At 41.9% G+C, this 18,579-nt stretch overlaps 1 protein-coding gene across 1 annotated transcript in view; it reads left to right on the forward strand.

Annotated features, from left to right (window-relative positions):
- Positions 1-18,579, forward strand: part of FKBP6 (FKBP prolyl isomerase family member 6 (inactive)) — a 513,007-nt gene that overhangs the window by 143,629 nt on the left and 350,799 nt on the right. The window contains exon 2 of the mRNA XM_069614783.1: positions 3,785-3,902. Coding sequence (XP_069470884.1) covers positions 3,785-3,902 — 118 coding nt within the window. The remainder of the gene's footprint in view (positions 1-3,784; positions 3,903-18,579) is intronic.

Raw genomic sequence — 18,579 nt, forward strand, 5'->3', positions numbered from 1 at the left:
ATGCGACTAGGTCCAGTGTCTTCATCCGTCCTGCCAACTGCCGTCCGAAGCCCCATCGTTTTCGCATGTTTGCCTTTCCAGTAGTTCCTCCTTGGTATACTCGGGCTCGTACATGTAGGGCATTATTGTAGCCATTGTGTGGTAAACAAACTAAAATAATTTATAGCGATGGTACAGGTGTTCACACGGGCTGCAAGCGGCGAAGGTAGCTGACCAGAGCACAGAAACGAGTCACAAAATACTCGAAAGTAACACAGAGAGAGGAATGGAATCGAAAATCTGCTCCTGTGTAGAGGCGTCCTGCCATTTCCATGGCGATACGTCACTAGTTGAAGGGCAGCGAATGTTGACACGAGATGTGCGGTACGCGTCTGCTGATGACAGGCTCAGGGGTGGGGGATATGATTTAGTGCCGCAAAAACAGGTCACCCAGGGCGATGGGGCAAGTGATAGGATTATCACAAAATGGATGCGCCCTGCTGCTTGTTTTCACGTGCGTTTAATAGACGAAAACTCGGGTAAGGCCCATAGGAAATTTTTCTAATATCGAGCGACTTATGCTTAAAAACACATGGCTGACCCGTAGGGCCAATAAAAATTTCTGACCGAACCATTCCTTTAAGAAAAAGCAGCAGCCTTCTGGTTCACATGTGTATTTTCAATCTGGAAGCTATCAGTCGTTCTTCTCACACCTTTTAGTCCACGGTATTGTTTTTGTAACTTTGTTGTGCGTGATGGCTCTTGTGAATTTCCACTCCTCAGGCAGGATGTTTTTTCTGTAATTTAGCAATCTGATATAGAGCCTCCATATTTGAATTTGTTGGGACTTGTTTCTGCTTGTGAAAGTAAATCATTGTTCACGGATTACAAAGAAATTAGCTGTGATTGGTTCTTGGCAATGGGATTGCTGAATAGTAGTACATCCATGTAAAAAAAAGAAATCTATTTCAATATGTGTTTTTAGTGATTTTTCTCATTTCTTCTTTAAAATGCCCTCCAAGTGATATGTTTCCTTGTGGTATTGTACATCATCTGCTCATTCTTGGTCTTTGGACTCTGGTTCCTGGACCACCCCTTAAAGAGCTCACCCCACAAGAAACTCCTCAGAGAAGATTGCAATGCAAGAGGGCTAGTGGGGCAAATAGCACCCAGCATGTCTGGAAGACTGAGTCCCGGGTGCCAGTGCAGGTAAGTGGTTTGTGGGGTTGGGGAGAGGGATTGGGAAAGGGTGGGTTGTACTGCAGGGAGAGGTGTGGGGGCTTAACCTGGAGGGTTTGGGCTCAACATGATGGGTTTGGGTTTGGCAGGGAGTGAGGAGACCAGGAGGACAAAACTCGCGAGTTGGAGGCACTTGACACGTGGGGCTTGGGTGGTCAACTTTTCCGATGGATGCATAAGGCCACAAGATGGTCATAAAAAGACAGTTTTATATAGAAGTGACCTCCAACAGGTGGGATACAGACCTAGAACCCATTTACCATTGTGATCATCTTACCCTTCTAAAGGGCTTCTAATAAACCGGCAATTGATTCTACCAGACTTGACCTTCTGACACATTCAGTGGTGTTTCATGTAGTTATTCTACAATTTGAAAGACATTGTTAATATTTTCTCATTGCATTCTTTATGATATGTTCTATGAATGAGCAGAATTTGTATTCATGAACCCACTTCAATTTCCATTGGGTATCTTCAGTCAACTGAAAGGTATCCTAATCTTCTGACTTGCTGCTTTTGTGCAACCAGAGTGCAATGGATGCAGCCATTTATTTTGTAATTGCATACTGGTGATTTGAGTACCTGTACAGTGAAGCTCCTTCCTGCTCACAGAGCTCACAATCATCTTCATGTTCGCCTAGTTGTCTGTGTGTTTTTTTCATTTGTTTTTTAAATGATCTGGCCTATATATCAAGAGTACTTTGTGTGCACTTCTTATAACGGACTAGATGCCACCTTGCATCACATTGTTTTATTGCTTTTGCAGTTGTATTTTCTAAGTCTTCTGCAATGTGTGCACAGTGACTGCGTTCACACTCGTTTAAAATCCTTACATCAAGTTGTTTTTCAGTAGATTTTTTATTTAGAAATAAAGCCTCATTTTCCTGACATTGGCATAATAAATACAAATGTTTGCCCATCGAGCGCATGGGTTTGGATGACGACGGATGATTTTTCTGCATTACACCTTCTCTAACTTCAGTAAAATGGTTGTGCCAGACACCCATACAAAAAATAATCATTGGAAAAAAAAACTGAACTTATAACACTAGTGCTTGCATATCTGTACTATTCATTATGAACATGTTTGAGATGCCTTTTGTCTTCTGAGTAAATCTTGTAGGGACCATTTATTTAGCCCTGAAGATATTGTGAACATAAGACGTTGGTTGAGACTCTGAGCTTAGCCTCACCTACTCTGACAGGTTTTAACTACAACGGTGATCAAACAACCTGTAGAGAGGTCAACATTGTACTCAGTGAGTGACGAGGATTGAAGTGGATGTGGGAATTTGTTAGACAAACGTTGAGGGTGAAAGAGAAATGCAGGAAGTCGGTCAAAAGCAAAGCACAACTCTGAGACGAGGCAAAAAAATACTTCACAGTGAGTCAAACTAAAAGAAAGTGGCGTCATTTAACACCAGCCAATTGGCGTTCAGAATTGGCCTTGCAAAAAATATGGATTGTATACATGAAAAGAGCATGTATGTGTAATTTGGTTACAGTGCATGTTTTGACATAATGTCAGTACTGTCTTGAAAGGGACTCACTTGCATTGACACAACAGTTGATCAGGAAAAGCATTCAGACAGAATGTGAATCCTGTTGTCACCATTTAGAGTAGGCCGTTGTAATTACTTACAATAACGTATGCAATGTTTTAGCCTAAAGAGGAGCCTAGTTCAATTAATTGTTTTCCTTTGCCTGCTTAACTGGGTGACCAATTACTCCTATGGTCTTGAAGAATAACAGTATACGTTGTCTATGATTCCATTACATACTGAAAAGACTTTCTTTTCTTTTTTTTTGTTTTCTGCATTATTTTCTATTATGTTCTCTTCCAGTTGACTTCCAAGTTATCTGCAAAATATCACAGCAAATATGACTTTTGTCTTTGGATTTAAAAGGATTATAAACCAAGGCATCTCCAGCTGTATCTTTACCCTTACATTGTACAGAAAAAGCTTGTTGTGCAATAACAGATTGTTCTACAGGGTTATGTTTTTATATTTGCCAATGCAGCACTTCAGTATTCATACCACTAAATAAAGCTTACAACGTGAAAAGCATTTATCCATTTGTTTAGGTTATTACACTTTTTTTGCTTTAATATATTTTGATTGGCACCCACTTTTGGCCAGTCCGATTCTCAAAAAAGAATCCAAAACCACAAGCACCCTAGTTGGACTGTTGTAATGACCTAGAATTACTTTAGAAGATTATATGCCGGGGAACAGTGTAACCAGCTTCTATATTGTACAGCACCCAAACCTACCATAGTTGCAAGTGATCCTTTGATCCACCCCATTTTTTGAGACCTTTTAAAGTTACTGGTCTGGCATTTAAAAAGTAAACTGGCATGTCCTTGATAGGTTGCCTACTTTTAAACATTTTACTAACTTTAATAAAGCTCAGAAAAGAATAAAGGGACTTTCACATTGATCGAATAAACCTTTTATAACCTCTGTTGAGCTCTATCCTTGGGCACTGTCTAGCAAGCGTGTTCCCTGAAGAGGCCAACTCTGTAGGATAATTTTTCAGGTAATTGTTATTTTTTTTTTTGCAGTCCTTTTTCCAGAAGTTGGGGAACCGAATGGAGGATGTGTCTGGTGATGGTGGCGTACTGAAGGAAATTGTCCGTGCTGGCAGTGGGGATCTGGTGCCTTCTGATGCTTCTGTTTTAGGTATTTTGTGGTGGTTTTTATTTGAGATGAGCGTCCTGTGTTGTTCTTGGTCTTTCTTTACTCTGTGGTCTTGCAGTTATGATGTGCTAAGAGGGATGATGTACACCATTCCCCCTTTTCCTGATCAGTCCATCAATGGAATCAATGTACTTGTTTTCATATGTGTTGCTGCTAACTGGATACATCGCATGAGACTCTGGTAATCATGCTACTGTTTGCCAGCAGGGCTCAGGATTCCTGGAGTTGCATAACCATACTCCCTAATAACATTGTTTAACTTGTACATTATTGTTTACTTTCCAAAGTGGTGTTGGCTGAAAGACTTGACTGGCAGAAGATCATGATCTTCATCACATATCACAAGTGGACTGAAGGAAAGTAGGAACTGCTATTAAAAAAATATAGACATGAACCCGTAAAGCAGAACAAAAATTGGATGATATGTTAGTGAATCCATAGTCAAGTTGTAGTCCATGATGAGTATAGCATAGCATTGGAATGAAACAAATGTAATTTTTTTGAGATGGCGCAAAGCATGAGGAGATATTAAACTTAACTGGTGACTTGATGAAAGAAAACAGATCTTGACATCTGCCTGGAAAACCTATTTTATATTTTAAATGTTTTGACTCTTTTTATAATATGCCACATGTAACCAGATTCTTCAAAGTGTCGAATAGAATGGGAATATTTCAAAGGAGCAAGGTTTGCATGCCTGGAAAAGAACAAATATAGTAAACCATTACAAATGCTGTGAGAGCAGTGCACAACAGCCTTGTGGCTGAACATTTCAAAAGAACCATCTACAAGTTATGTATCCACTCAGCTGTTGTGGTAAGGAAGCTGGGATCAAGGGGTAACATCTAGGATACAACCTTTTTGGAGTTCCTTTTTGAAGATGAGAGTTAACATTGCTTTTAAGAGCACGGTTTGTTTCTGCTCTCAGCTGGGTAGAGGGAGAGAAAATTCCAAAGTTGGTGATTGCGATGCTACAGAATCCTACTGAAGCGAATGGAAGACCTAAATCAGGCTGGGATTGCCCACTTAGTAAAGATTAACTTTACTGGGCGCGCTTTGTAAGTTCGCTGGTGTAGTTTGCTGTTAACGCTGCGAGACGCAGCTTCGTGTTGGCCAGAGTGCGTTTGCTGACAATTGGATTGTGACTTTGCTAACAAGTGAGTAACTTTGGAAAGTCTCTCTGGTCTTAAGTGACAGGAAGGATTGTGCTAAGCAACTGCTTAAGCAAGTACAGACTTGGTCATAGACTCTGTTTCTAAATCGTGTTTTTGCCATTCCAGGCCGTGCTGTGGCTAAGCTCCGCCTTGAACTCCCAGGAACCTATTTACCAGCTATGCACACGCTTTGCGCGCACGCTTTGTAAGTTTGCTGGTGAAGTTTGCTGTTACCGCTGTTAGAGCGGTTACAGCGTTACGGTGTGGAAAGCCGCCTCTGCGTGATACCATCTTACATTTAGAATATTGTGCTTATGAAAGGCATAACCTACACGCTTAAATCCGGAATGCCGGCCAATATAGTAGTGACAAGAGCGTCTGTGCACCCACCTTAAGGCCACGACACAGAAGTCCTCACCCAATATTGTTCTAAAATAAAAACTAGGAGGGCAACCAATTCTGACACCTGAAAGACACAGCTCTGCCGGGGACATACAAGGGTTTTGTATCCCAAGATGTGAACTGGACACGTTAACTTCCACATTTGTTGAAAACCATCCAGCGCTTTCTGACAACCCGAATTTGGAAAAGCCCGAACTATGTGCAACAGGTGAGGGTGCAAATATTTCTATTTCAGACACTATCATTGTTAATGAGATATGTGTAACCCAACAGGGGACTGAAGGGCTTGATTTGGGCACGTTAATTGATCTAACTACACAAAATCCAACACATGTGGCTATAACAGACCCGGAGCGGTTAAAGGATAGTTCCGGGACTTTTTTTTTATTGTTCCTATGGTTCGGCCATGTGTTTTTAAGCATAAATCGGTAGATCGTAGAAAACTTTCCTATGGACCTTACCCGACTTTTCGTCCATTAACGCACTCGAAAACATCCGCCATTTTATGATAATCCTATCATTTCCCCCCATCGCCCTGGCTCACCTGCTTTTGCGGCACTAAATCAAATCCCCCGCCCCTGAAACAGACTTGATCAAAACATTCATATTCCCCGCCTCTATCCGTGACGTGACTGAGCTGCGTAGGCAAACGCGCCCAGGCGTCTTCTACGCGACTCCCCACAGAACCAGGAAATCAACACAGATGAGCTCATACAACACAGCGCGCCACAATTGGGAATATGAAACTGTACTTTTAAATTAAACCGCAAGATTGTAAATTTGGTAAAGTACATTTATTTGACATCAAATGTTTTGAGAATATTCAGCGATTTGCATTTTTATTTGCTCACGTTCCAAAAAGTTCATTTCGAGGCACACGATGTTCCTTTGCTGTACACAGGGTCTTAGATCATCTCACAATACAGCGCCACAATTCGGAATATGAAACTGTGGTTTAAAATCAAACGGCAAGATTGTACATTTGGCAAAGTACATTTATTTGACATCAAATGTTTTGAGAATATTCAGCGATTTGCATTTTTATTTGCTCACGTTCCGAAAAGTTCGTTTCGAGGCACACGATGTTCCTTTGCTGTACACAGGGTCTTAGATCAATGAATTTTTATTTGCTCTCGATCCAAAGTATTTCGTCTTGAGGCAAGCGATGTTCGTGTGCAGTAGACAGGGTGTTGGTTTACGATAAAATAAGCTCTTCGGTCGCACTGATAATCGCATGGCTGTTCCAACAACGAGGCACTAGGCCACCACAACGGTCTGTATGTTGCATCTAGCCGTTAGTACCGCGTAAGGGCATACTTGTACTTGGCGATCGTCCCACAAAATGGTCAGGGTGCTAACGTTGTTCATGCGGAGAAGCAATTGGCGATTATAGAAGCCATCCGCCGGTGTCTGGTACTCGTGACACAGACAATAATGGACGATGTATCTATTTGAAAAACATAAAAAAAGGAAATTAGTCTCACCATCAGATCTTTATTAAAATTATTCATTTTATATATTAGGTCTGGAAATTATTTCATAGCTAGGACAGTGCAACTGGGTTTTATACGTCAAGGGGGGGCTGTAGGATACTGAGACAGTCCCCCAGTGCAGGGGTTGACAGGGAGTGCAGGTGGAGAGTGGAAGGGCCCAGGACCGAGGTCGCAGACAGTGGACCAGTAGTAGCAGGGGAGAGGAGACGGTTCTCCCCAAGATAGTGCGCGGTACAAAACAATATGCCACATAGAATGAACAAGTACAACTTAACCCGTCTTTAAAGCTACTGTATAGTAATTAAATTGCGGTATAAACTCATCTAAAGAGTTACTTACATTATATTTGCATTTTCCATTGTGTCTGTGCGTAGGGCAGCCCCGAAATACCACTCCTTCTATGCCGACGTTTTATTTCTTCTAATGAACGAACATGAAATGGCTTTCGTTTCTGAAATTATATTCATTATCGTTTCTTACGTGGTCCCGGCCTGTCAAGGTCAAATAACAATAGAACCTTATACTGAGTCGTGGGCCATTCTGGCACCCGAGAAAAAATCAAAGCAGCTGACCTTCACTTTGAACGAACACACATTCCTAGTTAGCTACATTCAGTGTAAGGCCGTCTTACAGGACTTGAAATTTACACTCCATCTTTGCATTTTGTCTGCGTGCTTTGCAGCCCCACAGAACCATAAATACGGAGACATTCTATATTTTTTGAAAAATCATTTATATTACTGTTTGGTTTAATTTAATGCGCAAATGAACAAGGTTGGATAGATAAACATATTCAATGGGCCTGCGACATGAGGAGACTCGAGAGAACAGACAATCAAATTACAATCATTTAAACCGTGATGTGTATTTCTCAATGAGCTCTTCTTTAGGTGGACATGGAACAGAGGCAATGTTGGGTGGCAATGCAGTTGTCACCTGCACAGGTTCGTTCACAACTCCATTTATGTGCCTATCTAGGACGTCAACAATAAGTCTCTCAATAAACTCATATTGCATATCCTCAAACACTGGTTTGATCACCCATTATTTACTTCTTTTAGTGAAGGCCTTATTGTAGCGAAGCGTCCCTAAAGTTCCGGTCGTCCTACTTTGTTGACGGCCGACATTATGGTTATGTGCCAAGACCGCTAAAAGAGTCCGATTTATCATGCCCTCCATGCCAAAATGCAATCGTTTTGGCCTGTACTTTAGGCACATATTGTGGAACACCTCCAAATCTCCTGTGTGGCAGAATTCCGTGAGTCCCCTCAAAGCTTTTGTTATAGTTTTATCAAATACAATCTTTTCAATGGCTTTGTGAGTGGGTGATGAAGGAATCAACCACTTCTTCTTCCGTGCCTCCTCTGTGGACAAATGGCCATGTTCACAATTGTGGAAATGTTGGTTCGTGTTCCAGCTGTGCACGTTTGTATTACTGACCGCCATTTTTCCAGTAGAATTTCCAACGACCCTCCACATGTTTTTGAGCTCCACCAAAGATGGTTGCTGATTGACTTGGACCACTGTGAAATACCTTGCATATCTTTTTTTTTACCTGCAGCCGACAATTTTTTATTGATTGTTTTTGCAAGATGCCAAACGTCAAATTGGTGATTTATATGTTTGTACTCTTCTCTCATTGTCTTGGCAATTGAAACGTGTCTGTCCGTGGCTATCAGGTCGATCACCATTCCCCGCGATTGTAGTTCTTGCAATGATGCTACAAAGCCAACTTTCTCCATGGCCACTGAGGATGTACTTTGTGACACCTGCACGACCACCGAACTCACAATTTTCTTACTTTCCATGTCCTGAAAGTGGTAGGTGCAGTACTTGGCTGAAAATCCTGGGCTGTCGCACTGTCCATCACCGGCTAGCCTGAACCGTTTGCCCGCGAATGTACTATCAATAGACATTTTTTCCATTCTCCAAGCTTTGCTAATGGCTGGAAATAGATAATCGGTTTGGTATTTGTAGAACTGAGTTTTCGCAATGAAATGGATTCCCACAAACTGAAAGAAAGACTCTAACTTTTTAAAACTTGAACCACTAAAAAGTGCAGCCGCTGCACAAAGTAGATTGCCTGCTGGCAGTTGTCCCAGCATGGGTTGTGCAGACCATGAGAAAGGATGATATTTTGTACAGGTGGCATGTATTTTAAGGTTAGTGCCTCGAATTGCACGAGTCACATTAATCAATGGCTCCCCACATACTTCCCCACCTACCGAATGCCCACATTTCAACCGAATAATAATATCAATCAAGCAACTATCGAATACAATGAATTTGGCCTCTTTCCTTATACTGTCACTCTGCATCCCAGCTGGTTCGGCCTGTAACGTTGAGGACATGTCACTCACATGAAAGGTAGAATCTCTGATATCGTCTTCCGCTATGTTCAGTGATATTGAAGGTGTTTCATTGTAGTCCACTTCATTCTCTTCCATTGCAACATCTGTTCCTTCTCCGGCAATGGGTGAATAGGACAATTTCTTCAACTTTCTCGCGGTCATAGTTTTTGCGGGTGTGGATTCTGTGAATTTATCTCCAACTGCATCCGAACTACCAGGAGGACATTCACTATCAATGGCTGCATGTGGTATAGCTCCGTTGTCAATCACTTCATATTCTTCCCATTGGCACGATGCATCTCCAGTCTCAAGTCCCTGCCAAAAGGTTTGACAAGCAACATCTCTCGTTCGCTTCACTGTCTGTGTAGATCTAGTTCGTACACCCACTCGCAACTAGAGGACAGATTGGAAAAGGGATGTTCAGTTTAAACACAACTTACAGTATTGAACTATTAACAGTGAAAAACAACATAATATGGTGACCAGGACACTAACCTTCTTTTGCTTTCTTTTCTTTGAAACTTTCTTGCCTCGAACTTCAACATCAGGACGCTGTTGCTCCGACTCGTGTGTGCATGTCTCCACTTCCTCTTGCGCTGCAACGACTATATTTTCATGATAAGCACATCCATCACGCACTGACGCTCCATCGACTCCCTGAAACATAGAACTTTCATTAGTATGTATAATAATATCGAAAACACAAAATGTACTTGGGGACCAATATCCACGTACATCTCAATAGCAAAACACGAATGAACGCTTTGTGTAGAACATTCAAACGACAATTATTCACGCATTGTTGATCTAGTTAGATGGAACTGTCAAGATCCATACCTTGGGCTCCTCCTAGACTTCCATTGATGATATTATTGAAGATGATGCTTCAGTGACTCCCTGAAACACAGTAATTGCATTAGTATGGTTTTCTATTTTGATAAAAAGAACAGAAACTTTGTGCAGGCGTGAACGGCTCATCTAAATAGACCTGCACAAATGATCAGTTGTCTAAAATAAATAATGGATATGTAAATATGATTCGATTTGCTTGATCGTTGGAAGTGTCACCACCCAGAGATCTGCATCAACTACTAGGGGTGATGTTCTTGTAGAAGAAGCTCCGTCATCTCCCTGAAACATAGTACTTGCGTTAATAAAGAAGGAAGTATAGCGGATGTAATCACGTCATATGATTTCGCTTGATCGAACTGTCAGTATCCATACCTTGAAATGCATAAGAACATCAAGGGACGATGTAACTGCGGTGCACACTTCTGCAAGCTGTTGCGCCGACCCGTAACTGCATGCTCCCCCTTCTTCTTGGACTAATGCTCCATCGACTCCCTGAAACATAGGACTTTCATTAGTAATGAACACAAAATTGAAAAAAGAAGACACATAGGAGGGCGACGGAACTGTCCTGAAACGTACCTCGAGCATCTGAGTGACATCAACGGTAGTCGTCAATACGTTGGACTCCTCAGCATCTCCCTGAAAGACAGTACTTGCATTATTTTGGATAACAATAATTATAACTGAAAACAAAGACTAGAGGACGAGTACAAGGGTGTACCATTAGGTAACATAATTACACGATAAATTAAATCTATTGATTTACATGCCTAAAACAAGTCAGTGGCAGAATAGCCAAGTAAGATTACCCAATAGGCGCTTGAAGTGGCTGATGACTGCAATAACGACACGGATGGAGAATCTTCCGCCTTCATATTGATGGATACATAAATGGGGAAATTATTGTTAGCTAATGCTACACACTACCGCAAGGCCAAGAGATAAATACGTAAACTTGACTCACCAGTGGAGGGATGTGGATGAATAGAGTGGGAATAGCGGTTGAGAGCAATTTTCGCCTCGCTCGCGGTGTGTTCTTCTTTATTAGCAATGATGTGGAGTACATGTCAGAGGTAAAGTGCCTGCTGCAGATGCGGTATCGATCCCCCCTCTTGTCCGCAAAGACCTCTAGGACTCTACTTTCAAGCTCAGACGGTGGATATCCGCAATATCGGACCCATTCTCTTATCTGATCTATTGTCTTAGGGAAAACATGCATTATAGTACCTTCAGATTTATTATGGGTCTTCGAAGGGCAACCGCCAATGGAACAGGCAGGCATTGTGGAAAGTTCTGAAAAGTAAAGATCAACAATTCTCTATGAATACCAATGTAAACTCAGAACATGTGACTAGTTCCTTGCATGTACTGTCTTGAACGAAAAGAAATTGGACGCAAAATGATTATGGTACATGGCCTTACCTTGACGAACAAACAGTTCGATGCAGGGATCAGAGTAGTTTCTTGTCGTAGAACAGGGAGCAGTTCACAGGTTGCAAACTGACGAGTTTCCTCGAAGTGGTCACGGAAGTTCACAGAGACGAAGAGCAGATAACCAGCACCTTCGTGGGTTGACTAGCAAAGCGCAAAGAAGTGCTCATTAGAAATATGAAGTGGGTTATAAAGAATTCGAAACAGGGGTGTGTTTGTGAATGAATGACGTGTATATGTCGTGGCATTATGTGGATTGCAGGGGGCCGTCCAGCGTGAGGGGGGATGCTTGGCAGGAGACACGGCGGGGTCTGGAGGTAGACATGGGAACAACAACCCATGCTCTATAGACCACTTTGAAGTGTACATGGTCTTTGGCACCTCTTGGCCTTTATCGCTCCCTGACTGCTCCAGTTGCCAGCACAAGTACCCCGGTGCGAACTGCCTTTGATAGGGCGGGGGGTGGATTGGGGCGGTGGTCGTGCAGACAAGACACAGGAAGACTCGTGAATGGAGACACACTTATGTGGATTGCAGGGGGCCGTCGAGCGTGAGGGGGGATGCTTGGCAGGAGACACGGGGTCTGGAGGTAGACATGGGAACAACAACCCATGCTCTATAGACCACTTTGAAGTGTACATGGTCTTTGGCACCTCTTGGCCTTTATCGCTCCCTGACTGCTCCAGTTGCCAGCACAAGTACCCCGGTGCGAACTGCCTTTGATAGGGCGGGGGTGGGTTGGGGCAGTGGTCGTGCAGACAAGACACAGGAACATAAATAATAAACATTACACATTGTAAATTTGCGGTTGCAGCACATCTAGGGAAAATCCGCGGTATTGTCCACTGTCGCTGGGGAAATGTTGTCTAATGGCAAGTACCGCACAGGCAGGTATTACTCTCCGAACGTGGTGTCCGAGCCTCCCGTGAAGCCACCAAGTGAAGCAACGATAGGCCACCAGCCTACACCACCTGTGAAAATGAAAGATGCAAACTGTATTAAAATGACAAAACTTTCTTATCACTGTCGATTCAGGTAAAAAATGTCATTCTGCTTTGAAAAAAATTCTATCTAGACAATGCACAATATGGAACCAATTTACATGCATTCGAATGATATGTAGATGTAATTTTATATGTGGGAGACGACCATGACATAGTAGTGGCATCACTGACATCACAACCAGAGTATACTTACTCGTTACTCGGATTACGCGGACGAACAGTGCCGCGAAGTTCGTGCATAAGCACCATCATCATCCTCAACACGGTCCGTGAGAGGCAGGCTTCCCTGAACTCTGGCAGCTCAGTGATGCATTGCGGACTTGGCTCGCCTTCCGAAATGTAGGCCAGGCATCCCGAGTTTTCTCGGCAGCAGCAGTTCTCCTCCTCAGTTGGCATTAGCTTGCACCGATTGCACGTGCACCAGGTAGAGACGCCGTCCATGCGACATGGTCCAGGCTCTTCATCCGTTGACTGGTCCTCCCAACTGCCGTCCGAATCCCCATCGTTTTCGCGTGCTTGCCTTTCCAGTAGTTCTTCCTCGGTGTACTCGGGCTCGTACATATACGGCATTATTGTAGCCATTGTGTGGTAAAGAAAGTAAAATAATTTATAGCGGTGGTACTGGTATCTGTTCACACGGGCTACAATCAACGAAGGTAGCTGACCAGAGCACAGAAACGAGTCACAGAATACTCAAAGTAACACAGAGAGAGGAATGGATTCGAAAATCTGCTGCTGTGTGTTGTGAAACGGTCTGTTTATACTTATTGAGGAAAGAGGCGTCCTGCCATTTCCATGGCGACACTTCATTAGCTGAGGCGCAGCGATTGTTGACACGAAACGGGAAATGGGCGGTACGCGTCTGCTGATGTCAGGCTCAGGGGCGGGGGATTTGATTTAGTGCCGCAAAAGCAGGTGAGCCAGGGCGATGGGGGGAAATGATAGGATTATCATAAAATGGCGGATGTTTTCGAGTGCGTTAATGGACGAAAAGTCGGGTAAGGTCCATAGGAAAGTTTTCTACGATCTACCGATTTATGCTTAAAAACACATGGCAGAACCATAGGAACAATAAAAAAAAAGTCCCGGAACTATCCTTTAACACACATGGTGGGTGGTGGAACGGACAGTAATAAGATGTTGGCGCCCCCGAACCTGCGAGACATGAATAAAGATAATTTCAATGATATCGGTGCTATTGCAGCTGAAGACGGTTCGACAGTGAGCAAATCACCAAACGAACGATAGAAACAAGGGTAATGATGGCAGTTTATATGGCTCACCAAGTTTGTTTTTTCAACATACACAGGGTTCTAAAGACCTAACGTCTTCCTTTGCTTACCTGACACCGCGTGCACCATACAAGAAAGTATCCATGAATTTAAAAAACTTGGATGGTAATGACATTGGTCATAGTATGCATACATCTCTGGTAGAAATAACAATCAATGCCATAAATACATTGATTATGTCTCTCTTTAAAGTGTTTGAGTCTTTGCATGCAAAGATAACGTTAAAAGCTGAACAGTTAGAGTTAATTATACAAAATCTGGACAAAATCACTAGATGTATAGGTAATCAGATGATGGGTGATAATGAAGCAACTAAACTCATGCGGGGGGGGGGGGTAATATGCAGAGATCCACTTCAGTCGGAACTAGATATAGAAGGTGAAGCTGAGGTTAGATCTGATCTTCGATTCCTGTGTTGCCTGCCTTTGCTGCTATTATATGCTCAGATAAATTTACAGACAAAGCTGTCCCTATTACTATCAGTAACACTGAGACCGTTCCACCAAATAAACATCTGTTCACTAAGGCTAATGATGATAAATCAGATACTAGTAAACGGGATACTGAGACCTTGGTTTATAAAATGTTTGATGTACGCCTCACACAAAAGAGAAGTCTGTACAGATGACCATTCAGAAAAAAAGTAAGAACCAAAAACGGGATCCTTGTATAACGCAGTCACTGACCAAACACTTTGTAAAGCGCATTCAAATTCCCCTGAAAAGTGGACCTACAGTTGGGGGCTGTCTACGTGCCAAATACAATAATTTTACGCGGCATAGACAGCCAGTGACAAGTGAAACAGTGAATGCGGTACAACCTCATTTAACATTCCCTGTTAAATGATTTGGTTTCCCTGCTTGATAGAAAAGGGGTAGATGAACAATCACAAAGAGTGACAACTAATATTGCAACCACAGAGATACGACTCACCCCAGTGTCAAGTATAGTTCCTTCTACCTGTCCACCGAGTAACACAGTGTTAGATGTTGTTAAACCGAGTGTTGTTGTACCCAACTATCCCCCTTTAGATATAATGAAAGATATCAGGGCGACAATACAGAGATCAGTAGATGAATATCTGAAATGTAAACAGGATCAGGACTCCTTTATAAAAACACCTGCAGAGAAGAAAATTGTGACATTTAATTCTAACACTACGACACATCAAGATAGGCATACACCAAAGTATGAGTTTTGATCTGAACCAAACCAACGGTTTGGTGAAGAACGGTGGAATGCTGGCTTAATGAAGAAACTAAAACGTGCCCTAGATCCAAACCTCTACCACAGATTTATTCTTAAATGTCGACCTACGCCTTACACAGCTTATGATCTTAACAGAACAAGCGTGATGGCGATTTTGAAGACATTGAAGAATTGAGAGATATCATCTCAATAGATATCCAGCAAGTGGAATTTCTTAATGATGAACATCTGGGTATTGTTCGACTATGGATTTCATCTAACCTTGTCAGGAATACCATCTGGCAAGCTAGGATGGAATTATATTCTCTGGGCTTTTTGGTAGCCGTCGATCCCACAGTTTTATCTATGCACACGAGCACTGAACAAACTCAAGACACAACTGATGGCCATAAGATGTGGAGAGGCCCAGGCAGTGATGAGCATAGATCAACCGGTACAACATCATAACAGCCGAAGTTGCATTGTGATACATTAACCTTAGTGAGTTGGAACACTTGTGGACACGTACATCTCTCTTTTGAAGGTGGAAACAACTTAAATGATTTCGATATAGTTGCATTACAGGAGACGTGGTTAGTAGAATGCCCTGTGTGGAACAATCATGAAATTATTTTCCAATCAGCTAAAGTGAATCTGGAAGGTCGACCATCCTCAGGTCTAATGATTGCCATAGAAACGGGCAAAGGTCTTGTAATTGCACCATGGGCAGCCCCGAATATATTTATGCAACTTGCTAAAATTTCTTATTTAGGTTGCTGTTTTGCAATAATTAACATATACTGTAATCCTTTGGCCATATCAGACAAGCTATCTGTTCAGGAATTGGAGAACTTTTTAAATATGATCTTGATGACCCCAGAGATAACAAATGCTATACCTATGGGAGATTTAAATTTACAATGGCTGAAGTCGCCAAAAATGAAAAAGAGCTCAATCTATGAACGATGGACGAACATTCTGTCCAGTCGCAACATGATGATGCTCAATGGGGCAATCTTGGGTGACATACCATCGAATGAGACTTGGTGTAGAGGAAAAAGTAGCTCAACGATCGACTACATATACACCGATAAGACTACTTTCCAAAATGTCTCCCTATTTAAGATCATACCACAGAATTCCAGTGATGATTATATGCTCACTATGCAGTGGAACTTTAATATAACAGCGAAAACTTAGAACAACATAGATATGATGCCCACCTTACAACTAACAACTCAAGAACACGATTTAGGTGGACTGAGTCCAGACTCCATGACCTGAACAGAGCTGTTGGGGAAGCAGGTGGAAATTCAATGGGTTCAGGAACCTTACAATGTCACTCTTCAATTGTTTAGGATGCATTCCTCTACAAGAACTTGCACGTACTTTATACCCAGACATAGTTCTGATGAACAAGTACAAAAGTGTAAAAGTATGCTAAGACGTGAAAAGAGAATAGCACAGTTATTACCTGCGAATATTAGGCATGATGTTGTGCGTGCCTTGCAGCGTGCATACTCCGCCTGGGTGCAAACCCATAGATGTATCCTCTATCAAGCAGATGGAGAAGCAATGCTTAAAGCGATATTGACAAAAAATACAACGCAAATCTGGGTTTTTCTCAATGCTGCTAATCATATAAAACAGGCCCCGTTGCAGATAAATGGTGTAACTGAAGCAATGTGGGTATGCTATTATACGAAACTATATGCTGATCTTGACACACATCAGAGCGGATTCATATCAGCAAATATGAATATTGATGACTTGCGAGTATCTGAAGATGAAATATTAGAGTATATTCGCAAGTCGTCAAATTCAAGAGCACCAGACCCAGATGGGCTCACTAATTGCATGATGAAACATCCTGAGCAGTGGGCCCAGATTCTTTATAACATCTTTTCACATGTGTTAAAAACGAATTGCATTCCAATGTCATGGAAATCATCTGTAGTTGTGCCAATTTTTAAAAGGCGATCGGTCCTGCCCCTCTAACTATAGACCGATCGCTCTCTTGGATTCCTGGACAAATCTTTTGTAGGTTTATTTTACGGGAATTCAATAACTGGGTCATAACACATAATAAGCAAGACCCGCATCAAACAGGGTTTATACATGGTATGGGGACGCCGATAAACCTAACATTAACAGTCGTGATACAACATAATGTCCATCTAAAGCAACCATTATACTTTGTTTTTGTTGACTTTAGAGCGGCATTCAACTCAGTAGTCAGATCAATTTTACTTGACAAACTTGCCCGTGAGAAGTGCCCTACATATTTAATCAATTTGATAGGGATGTTACTTTCTTACTCATTTTGAGAGTCCGATTAAACCTACAAGTTCTCTTAACTGCTAACATCATGACCTTCATAGGCCTAAGGCAAGGGTGTAAAATTGCGTCCCCCTTGTTTAATTTTTTCATCTCATATCTCTAGAGGCTTCGAAGATGTTGTAAGCGATGCACCAAAACTAGCAGGTAAAGCACTTGCGGCTTTACTATATGCAGATGATTTGGTACTGATATCAAAGACTCCCTGTGGCCTTCAAAACTTGCTTGATGCGCTTGCAAATTATGTAACTGAGAATATGCTAACAGTTAACCTTAATAAAACAAAGGTAATGATTTGTAACACAAACATAAGAGGTACTCCTAAAAAAAAAGAAAGCCAATGCCAAAATGGCACATACAAAAACACACCTTAGAAGTAGTATCTCCATATACATACCTGGGAGTGGTCATTGATGGACCAAATAAAAACGCATATTTGCATAGTCTTAATGACAAATTAGACATGATATCTCGGGCTTCGATTATCCAGGCCAAGTATGGTAAATTTACTATCACTCTAGCCTTATCATACTTTAAGCAGAAAGTGGTTCCTGTATTACTATATGGATCTGAAACCAAACCATATATATCGGAAAATATATGGCTGCGCCTTGAAAAAGCATTCTAGGACTACCTAAATCACTACCAATAGCCTGGATCAGAACTGAAGTATGATTAACATCATTACATGCACGTTGCACATGGCAGGTGACATCTTTGTTCAGAAAATGTATTCTGGCGTCTGGTAAGAACAAACTGGTTAATGTGTTGGCTGATTATGTCTTTTCAACTGACGATAAATTTATGGTTAAATGGCGCCATGTTGTCTTTGAAGCATTAGCTGAGGCTGATGTCTCACTTGATGATCTACTGACGAACCAGGCTAGAGCTAAAACTAAGATATTCCAGTGTGACTGGTACAGCACAAGAGAGACATTTTTGCAATACTATGATATATAGTGAAGCCGAACCATGCTTGCTTAAGTCACCATCGTATGAACATAGAGTGCAATTCACGCAAATACGCTTTAACTTATTTGAGACGAGGGATTTGAAAGCGAAACACAAATTGATACAGATGAAATGCAATATATGCTGCTTTTGTAAGATCATAGGCCAAACAGAAACCACACGTCATCTACTCACTGAATGTAT

The sequence above is a fragment of the Ambystoma mexicanum genome, chromosome 9 (assembly GCF_040938575.1).
Source record: "Ambystoma mexicanum isolate Mex_15411 chromosome 9, UKY_AmexF1_1, whole genome shotgun sequence".
NCBI lineage: Eukaryota > Metazoa > Chordata > Amphibia > Caudata > Ambystomatidae > Ambystoma > Ambystoma mexicanum.